This window comes from Carya illinoinensis, chromosome 9, assembly GCF_018687715.1.
Source record: "Carya illinoinensis cultivar Pawnee chromosome 9, C.illinoinensisPawnee_v1, whole genome shotgun sequence".
In the NCBI taxonomy this organism is placed as follows: Eukaryota; Viridiplantae; Streptophyta; class Magnoliopsida; order Fagales; family Juglandaceae; genus Carya; species Carya illinoinensis.
In genome coordinates, this window is record NC_056760.1 from 1130508 (window position 1) to 1140425 (window position 9918).

Below are 9918 nucleotides of genomic sequence, written 5' to 3' on the forward strand. Positions count from 1 at the left end.
CCTAATCTGTCTTTTTTAAAATTATTAAAGAAAGGGGTCCTAACACGAAAAAACATATGGCAGGGTGAGTGACCTACACCTTTACCCTACTCAATTGTCTTTTACGTCTCAATCGGTTGGGTAAATTGTCTATTTTGAAAGGAGATGATGGCAACTAGGAGGAGTGCACAGACCACATAAATCTGATTGTGTTGTTTTCCTCACAGTTGTTTATGTTCCAGTTAATCTTAGATTACTATTGTCCATGGAGCCATTACAAAACAGACAGCGAAGTTTTAGGTTGGTCTTGTTAAAACTCTCAGATCATTATCATAAATTATACTAGAAAAAAAAAAGGTAATATGAGTAATTAAATTGATAAATGCTCTATCTCGTCTATGAAAACATTCATCTATGTATTTTAAGACTGGTGAAATGAAATCGATTTTGATACCATATACTGTAGCCTAACACAATATAAACACTAACTACTCGGCATAAGACTCTTTAAGAGATATACATAATGCTGATTTGAGAATCGAGAGACCTCTCAATTGTTGTTATCCTCAACCGTTGTTATTGGTAGCTGCTCAAATGGCAGGACCTCTCTCACACTGGGGGGGAGAATCCAGTTCGGCATGGGTCACTGAAAAACATGAAAGCTCCATTACTTCACTTTTTATAGCCATGGGGAGAAACCAAACGCATGTCAGTGCTAGACACTGTACCCTTATTGAGAGTGCCTTCAAAGTAAGCTCAGGGAAAGATGAATATTCTAACTGTGTCAATGATAAGATTCAGCTCTACTTTACCCTAGAATTATTGGTGATTCTCATCTCTTAATTATTAGACTCTTCGTGTCATATAAATTCTTTATCAACGTGAACACGTTCCCTTCTGCCTCATAAATTCCAAACAGTTTACATACTAAATAAAAACCAATGGCTCTTAGAAGCCATTCTTGGGAGAGAATGGAAGAAAAATCAAATTACAGAGGGCTTAAAAGAGAGAATACAAATATGAACACAAGGGAAAAAAAAATTTGAGAAGAAAATGCTAGATCCAAATACATTTAGTTACAAACCTGTTTGTAGGGCATTTCCCTTCCTAAAATCAGATGAGTGTTCCATAAAATGCTAATGAAACAAACAAAGATATCATAAAATACACCAAACCGAAAGCACCCATATGAAAGATATAAATATGTCACACAACGCTACGCAAACCTAATCAGTTATTAGCAGCAGGCTATTTCATTGTAATGAATCAATGTTCTTACTCAGCTCCTCCAGCTTCTTCATCCTCAACCTCTCACTTTCACTCACCAGCTGCTCATATCATCAAACGTTGCCAAAGGACGATTATTAGACAGTAAAATTAGATTATACATTGATTCATATACTTTTATTTTACGCAGAAAGTTATGATACTAACCTCCATTAACCTGGTTATAAGTTGTACTTTTTCCTTGTTCTTCTCATTGAAAGCCTCAAGAGCTTCTTTGTATTCTCTCTCCTGTATCAAATTATAAATCCAAATTCACTGGTTCTGATTCGGTTTTTCTCATACAAATCAAAAGTAAGATGTTGGATGATTCGGCGTAATATGCCCAATGAAACTTAATAGAGACCAAATTTGGTATTACATAAGTGCTTTACCTTCTTCTGGCAAGTATGCCCCAATGGCTTTAATTCTTTGTTCACTGCATCAATCTTCTTGCGGACTGATGCGACTTCTTTCCTCATGGGATCGGCTAGCGCTTCAAGCTCCTGGTAGCTCCATCGATCAGAACAAAATAGAAAAAATGCAGTCTTACATTTTTCACAGCAATTATTGCACACAACCGACTTTACGTATCTACAAACAACACCCTCGAAGTCTCACAATTACAGACGCCAATATTACCACAAAAAACCTGCTAGTACTGAATATTCTATTAAAACAATAGTACTGGATATTTGGTTGGCTTGAATTATTCAACTGGCCTGCTTCAAAGATTTTCAGGGAGCCACCTTTGAGTTATCGAGTAATTGAGGGGGGAAAAAAAGCGTCCTAATTTCATGAAAATTACCAAAATACCTTCCTTTGCCATGAAAAGGTTCACGAAAAACAAATAATTCTAAATTTAGATTTTCAGAGAGCCACCTTTGAGTTATCAAGTAATTGAGGGGGGAAAAAGCGTCCTAATTTCATGGAAATTACCAAAATACCTTGCTTTGCCATGAAAAGGTTCACGAAAAACAAATAATTCTAAATTTTTCGGGTCTCAGATGAAAAAACCCTGTCGCAAGCTCAATCTTTAATGTTTTTTGTTCCAGATCCCGACTTCTGGTGACCGTTTGAGCTTATATAAGTCGTGTAAAAGTTAATCGGAATTAACATCGAGAAAATAAACCTCGTTGGTAGTATCTAAGTTTTCTAGGCATAAGAAACTCACATCAGAAATTAACAGGGAAGACATCAAAAGAAGAAGTGCTTCGGGTTCTCAAAAGATGATTTTTTTAGATAAGGAAGGATGAATTTCCTATAATTCATTGATATTACCGTCAACGTTTCATTCAGATCATGAATCTTGGAAATTTTGCGACTTACTTCTTATTTCACCAAAAGATAAATGAAAATACAGAAGAAATCTCGGTTTCTTTATTCCTCCAATGACATAGTATAAGATACATGTAAATTTTATCAGACATACCTCACGAATCGTGGCCAAACGCTTAGTTTCTTCTTCAACACGGCCCAACTGCGCTTGAACCTTCTCTCTGACCTCCATCTTCTTCCTTTCAATCTCCTCTTCCTTAGCACGGAACGTAGAGAGAGCAGACCTTGACATCTCCTCGTCTTCTTTGGATAAATTGCTGTTGAAACTGAGGCTTCCCGAACTCTGCACCATTAACTGTTGCGAGTTTTGAAGAGGCTCCGCTGTCTGCATGGTCTCCAGTCCCAACTACACAGAAACCCTTCTTCTTCCTTGAATTCCCCCCTTTATAATCTTTCTTTCCTCTCTCTCTCTCTCTCTCTCTCTCTTGCTTTTTTTGCCTTCACAGATGGTTTGCTCTGTTTCCCCTGTTGCGACTTGCGAGTGCTGATAAACGAGGCTAGCCTTAATTTTTTTTGCCCTAAAAAATAGGTGTATTTAAAAGTGTCCAGCGTTAGCTTTTCTTTATGAGCCAAAAACAAAGAAAATTGCAAAAGATATAAAAGATAAAAAAAAAAAGCATGGAATTTCAAAAAGCATTGGCTGAAGCCTGAAATGACTCAACTGCCAACCACTGACTGATAAAGATTGAGACCCGATTCAACTTTACTGAACGAAGTGGGTCCCATAAATTTTAAAACCTGAATCCACTGTCCCAGAAATAAACACATTTTACATTTTCAAAATCAAATTCATTTCTACCTACACTAGAGACTACTTTAAAAAAAAAACTTCATTCATCTTACAAACATTAGTGCCAGTACAGCTTAAATAGAGGGGGATCTTTACCATTATAGAAGTTTGAGTCCAGGAAGAATTATGATGAGGGGTATGCTTTTATATAAACTATTAGAAGTTTTCTATTACGTAATAAAATGTGGTGCATTGATTAAAGTCTGATGAATTTTTGTGATTCATCAACTTTAAAATAATTGCAATGAGTTCTTGATATCTTGAATTACTGGTTGTACGGTCCAGTCTGAAGTAATATCTGGTCCATTCACTGCTTGGAGTGTTACCAATTAATCACCAGCAATTAGAAGCTTTTTTATTTGTCGTTCCTTTGCTTCCTTTATTCCTATGCACATTGTCATAGCTTCTCCCTAATTTAGATTTAAACTTTGGATTTGTTTGGTCTGGACAAATATTGAAGAGCCCTTCTCTGATCTATACATGGCTGCTATTGTGCTGTCTAAGCTTTTTATCACCACATCAAATGTTAAAGTGTAGTAGTCTCTGAGTGTGGCTCTTCAGTTATGACGTCCATTGACCTGTTTATTACCTTAAGCATCACAATGATTTTTATAAATTTTTAAAGCGTCAGGGACAAAGTTCTCAATTTTGGGTGTGATGGCTTCATGAATTATCTTATTTCTAAGAAACCATATACCATCCATAGCAATAATGGCAAATATTTGAAAGTGATGTTCATTACTGCTTAGGATGTTGAGGTTCTTAGAGGGGTTGTAAAAGCAATCCATCCATTGGCTAATGTCATTATTTGCAAAGCAAGAGATAGTTAGAGGCCAAGGGGAGAGTCTCTAAAGGATTCTTGTGTGAGTTTCTTCCTCATTGTTACAAATATGACATTTAATTTCCTCATCATTCTTAAGAAACAATCCATTTAATAGAATTTTTGTAGGAATGATGTTGAGGATTTTCCAACAGAGAAATTTCAGTCTATCCTATATCTTGAGCTTATAGAGTTTTCTCTAGTTGTTAGACTAATTAGGAGGCATGTTGTGATTTTGATTCATTGTAATGACTACATAAGCTGACTTGATTAAAAATATTTCAGATTTGTGATGGACCCAAATGAGCTTATCTTCTAAGTTATGAAAGTTAGTTTGGGCAAGGGGGATTTTCATTATATCATTCACCGAATCCTAGTGGAAGAGGGCTTGTAAAAGAATTATATTATATCTTCTAAGCTCTTCCATTGTTAATTCAGAAACAATTAAAGAAAGATCTTTTTGTTTAGAGGCATGTTTTGTTATGGATTGGAATGAAGGAAAGTTAGGTATCCAAGGCATACTCCTGTTCTTAAACTATTATTAATATGGAATCACGCCCTGCTTTTGAGAAAATCCATTTGTTTTAAAATACCTTTCCATATCCAAGAATTAGTAGGCTTAGGGTATGCGGTAAAAAGGGAATTATCTCTCAAATATTTTCCAATGAGGACAGTTTTCCAGGTAGCATTGCTTCCGCTAACATTTATTAACTGCAAGCCTATCTTGGAAATGAAGGCTTTGTTGAAAAGAGAGGTCAATCTTAGGCCGAGACCTGCACCTACACTAGCTACTACGTACACATCTATGTGAATGGGCCCCTTTTGTAGTGAATATTAAAGTAATTTTGATCAGTCTTGCTTATCTTTTTGGCATAGCAAATTTAATGTTTCCAATTACCAGTAGGCCTTTCTTATATACTTGTAACCAGCTGGTCGTTTGATTTGACGAGGTTGCTATTTTTGTGAAGTAGGTAGACGGGCAACTTCAAGCAACTCTCAATGGTTAATTCAACTGCATGGAGTGACACACGATCACATCATTCTATTTTTTTTTGTTAGTGTTTGGACAACAACTCATGGGATTCTTTTCAATAAATTAATCTCAGCTTGCTATCTCATTTTTTTTTTTTTTTTTTAATAACAGATCACATCTTTCATTTAAGAAGATTTATAAATTTAACTTAAACATCAAGTCAGTTATAACAGTTGATAGCTTCCCAACACACTAAAATGGTTAACATAGTCTAGTCCAGACTGCTAATCTTTAAAGACCTAAGTTTAAGAGACAGCACAACTCTATCTAAGATAGAGTTACCAAATCCCTATACCCGATTAAGCGGGATATAGGGTACCAACCCCACCAAACACCGCTAAGTGGAGGGGGAACTAATTTTTTAGATTTTTTTTATTGAAAACAAAAGACAATAAAAAGAAACTACATAGAAAACACTGTACACGAAAAACCAGTGTAATCTGTAGGTACTGTAGCGCGTGCAACACACGCGCCACTCTATGAGAAAACCAACGGCCAGTCTTGGAAGTCCCCGACTCACAGGTCTCAGAAACGCCGCTCGTGGCATCGGCAGAGGGATTCCCGATGGCGCGTGAGCACCACGCGCCGGAACGACGGAAAACTTTAATCCGCACGTGCGGGCCACTCTCCACTCCGATTGGCACCGGATTCGGTGGTCTTGAAGATCGGTGGCTGGGCTACGCCATGGAGGTGCGCGTCTTGGTCGGTGGTCGCCGGATTCTTCCAGATCTGTGATTCTCCCTTATACAGCCGGAAAACAAAAAAGAAAAAACAAAACCAGAAGGTGGAGGGGGAGGGAGGCAGGGAGATGGAGGGAGGAGGGAGGGAGCCGAAGCTCCCACCCCCTCTAGCCGATAACGTTTGTTGTTGTTTAGAGAGAAAGGAGAGGTTTTAGAGAGAGAGATCGACGTCGGTTCCGCCTTCTTGCTATCTCATTCATGTATTGAATTCTTCCTCTGTTTTTTAAAGGAAGTGTAGTAGTAGTTCAATTTATCTGACCTATGTATGCTTGTTGGTCTCTTTGTTTTTTTCACTTTTCAGTCCCATGTTTATTCATTATTCGTAAATCAAGTGTATTTGATGCTTATTGAGACCCTTGTACGTACTTATAACCCTTGCCCGGTATTGTGTTGTATTGGATGCACTACAAAGTCACGTAACCGCATCCATTTGGCTACAGTACTGAAATATTGGATTGAATTTTCGTAGGAGATAGAAAGATGGATGCTTGCACATTACAAGAGAATTTCTTTAAATGATTCAAAACTTAAATAACATTTTTTTTCCCATTTGATTCCCTGCTTGAAGGCGGACGCTATCTTAAGCTAAACGTCGTTTGGTGTGGGAGACTGGAGTGGACCTAAAGGATCGGTCAGGTCACCCTAAGCTGTTAAACGGCAACTTAGCCTAACCTTTTGACAACTACGACGCATGACTTTCCAATCTAGGGGTTTCAAAGGAAGAATCTCTTTTTCTCTTCTTCTTTTTTCTTATTTTGTATTCTTTGATTAATTCTTAATTTACTCGGTATGATTGAGTCAAGGTGTACTTTAAATATTCTTCAATGACCTAATCACTTGCTAATGGGTTTCTACTTTTTCTCCCTCCTTCAAGTCTATAAGGTGGGGACCATTTCACCATTTGAAATTTTCAAGCACAAAATTTCAATTAAGTATTTAAAAAATTAACAGAAAATTACGTTATTGATTCAACGGTCGCGATTCTAAGATCTAATGAAATGGCCCTAGGAATCTTCAGTGGGCCATCCAATATTGGATGCTGAATACACGCATTAGGGTCATCGGCGTGCTATTTGCTTTGTTTTGATTTTGAAAAAGTAGTTTATTATCTTTATATATTACAAATTATACTTATTTTAATTTTTTTTATAATAAATATATAGTATATAGATAATAAATAAAATAATTTAATAAAATTAAAAATATATAAAATATGCGGTAACAACCTTTTTTAAAATCTACGAAGACCTTCACTTTTGCATAATACCAGCATAAGCATCGATTTGAGGCGTGTTTGTGAACTCAAATGATCTGTCGCCTCAGGCCCACCACCACAGGGTTTCAATTCAAATTTTGCAGATTTCGGTGGTACAAAATTGTGATCTTGCCGATGATTTTTTTTTTTTGGTAAAAAAAAGTGCAGCGGCTTGGTCTGGCAAAACCCCTACGTACGTACGACATCACTGTATTCTTCTCCTGAGACTTCTGTTGGTTGTCAGTTTATGTTTTGGGCAACCTTATCCTTTAGGTTCTTAGCCTAGCTCCTTATGATTGGTTCCATAGGCAAAATATAAAATCTGTACGTATTCCCAAAGATTAAGATTTTCTTTTAGCAATGTTTTCATAACCCAGAGTAAACGCCGAGCATGCATGCATACCCTTTTTTTTTTTTTTTATTTTAAATTCGGAGAGGATTTTTTAACGAATCGGAAAATGCTTTTGTTCGAGATTTCACATTAACTTTTGGTCTGGACAATTCCTTCATGGATTCCTTCAATCGTTTTTTCAGCGATACTTCTTCCATCGATGTTCTCCTGTCGGTGTAACGAGAACTAGTTATCGGTGGTTACACGCAGAATTGGTGGGTTGTGTTACTTGTGTAGAATCAATATTGGGGTATCCGATTGATCGGAATCCATGTCGGGCCTATATATATATAATATTATATACATATATTCCTGGCCAGAAACTGTATTTTCACCCTGAAATGACAATCCTATGTCAGTTTCAGGTTACCAAAGTTGACCACCCATGTCGCGAAGTCGTATGTTGATAAACACGTGGCCCGATTTGGATGGCCAACACAGATAAGATATTTTTATCTGATATAAACAGTGCATTAACAATATAATCTAACGTGAACAGTATATAAACAGTAAATAATTCGGTTAGTTTATTAAACAGTCGGATTCATATATTTTTTAAATCTTAAAAATTAAAAATGATCTTATTTTATTTTATTATTCAAACATATATATTTTTTTATAAACTATTTCATCTTAACTTAAAAATTTTATTATTATTCTAAATATCTCATTTTATTTTATCCGAACTATTGTGTATCAATCGGCTTAATATTTTCCTTAAATGACATCCCAAAAGGACAAACATACGATATGCTGACGTGTGCATTGGGTTTCATTTCCGAGAGCTCAAAAATGGATTAAATTACATGCAATCTATCATCTTTGTTAATTAGAAAAGGAAAAAAAAATCATTAATAATTATGCTGATATGCGTCGGCTTTTATTGGCTAGCTTTTAATTTAGTAATAATCTTACAATGTTAGCATTCAACAGAATGCTAGTCTTATTATTATCGTTGTTGTTTGTTGTCGACTCCATGGCTTCAAAACTCAATAAAAAAGATATAAGATGTTGTTTGCTGCTCTCGCAATCAAGCATCTGTCCCTCACGAGAAATATAATTTGATATCAAACACCCGGTAGCTATAGCTAGGCTGTTAGGCCTTTGTCACTTTTATTTTGGATTTTTGCTTAGCCATAACCTCTGTCGTTTTGTTGCAATTAGAAAAATACTCCGGGGACCAAGTGTCTTTGTATCTTGTCAATTTCTTATGTATTTGCAAATTTACAGCTGGTTTGATTGTAATCCTTCTTCAACCCAGCCTTAAATCTTCTTGTACAGGATTATATAGCTTGTGGCAGTAAAAGATGATAATGAATGGCCGGCCTTAGATCAGGACCATAACTGCCGGGCCCGGGTTCAGTGCAGGCTCGCTACAAAATTTGATGCTGGGCCAGCCTAAGTTGGCATTTTTCCTGAAAAGGGCTGGAAGTTGCCAAACCGGGCCTGATAAACAGAAATGGTCTGAACAATAGCCATTTTGGAAAAGCCTCCATCCTAGCTAGTTGAATCTTGTGATACAACTGGGCCCTTTGGGCACCGAGACAATGGTCATGACGTGGTTGCTCGCGTTCCCATTTATGAGCGTGCTCGTGCATGGCAACCTCATCAAATTATTGTTTTTGAATATTTTGTTTTGTTTTTTAAAATATTTTTTAATGTGTGGGTTCGAAAAACTATAGAGATAAAGAATGTCTTTTCTGTGAAATAAACATATACGTTGTCCACTTGTGGGCGTAAATGGTAAAGTGGTAAATCTAGGTCCCCCCGCATGTATAGACACGCATCCAAGACGACATGCATTAGTGGGAAAGAAAATGCTATATGCGATATTATCGAATGTGTTATCTTATTTATGTGACATCATCCATATCATACGAGGTATGGACTGTTTGAGTCTCATGTGCCGTTCTTTTGACAGCCATAAATTTTAAAGATCGGTAGATTGTGAGTACGGTAATCACTGATGTAACCAACGTGCGATGAACGAAGATAATCCAACCTAGTGGAAATAAAATGAAAAAACAGTAAAGGACAGAGATTTATGGAAGGAGGGGCTGAGGGTGTCGGGGAAAGACATATATTGATAGATAAAATGTAATCGGTCCAGTCTGATCTGATTTTGCACAAAATTTAGCTTGATCCATTACAAGAAAAATAAATTTTTGTACTCATTTTCGTTGAAAATAATAATTTTAGTTGTAAAATTTTAATCGCAAAAACTCATTTATCTTGTAACGAGGACCAAATCAGTATGCACTAGTTTTATATTTTTTATAACCGATTACGCATCAATTATCATCCTAAAT

The 9918-nt window shown here is 36.4% G+C and overlaps 1 protein-coding gene across 1 annotated transcript; it reads right to left on the reverse strand.

Moving 5' to 3' along the window:
• Positions 1-331: 331 nt before the first annotated feature.
• On the reverse strand, positions 332-3105 carry LOC122277419 (ankyrin repeat domain-containing protein 30A-like). Its single transcript, XM_043087388.1, has 5 exons — positions 2675-3105; positions 1638-1748; positions 1414-1494; positions 1259-1307; positions 332-625 (listed from the first exon to the last, which is right to left on the reverse strand). Exons 1-5 carry the CDS (start codon positions 2909-2911, stop codon positions 570-572), a joined length of 534 nt encoding a protein of 177 aa, XP_042943322.1. The 5' UTR covers positions 2912-3105; the 3' UTR covers positions 332-569.
• Positions 3106-9918: the final 6813 nt, after the last annotated feature.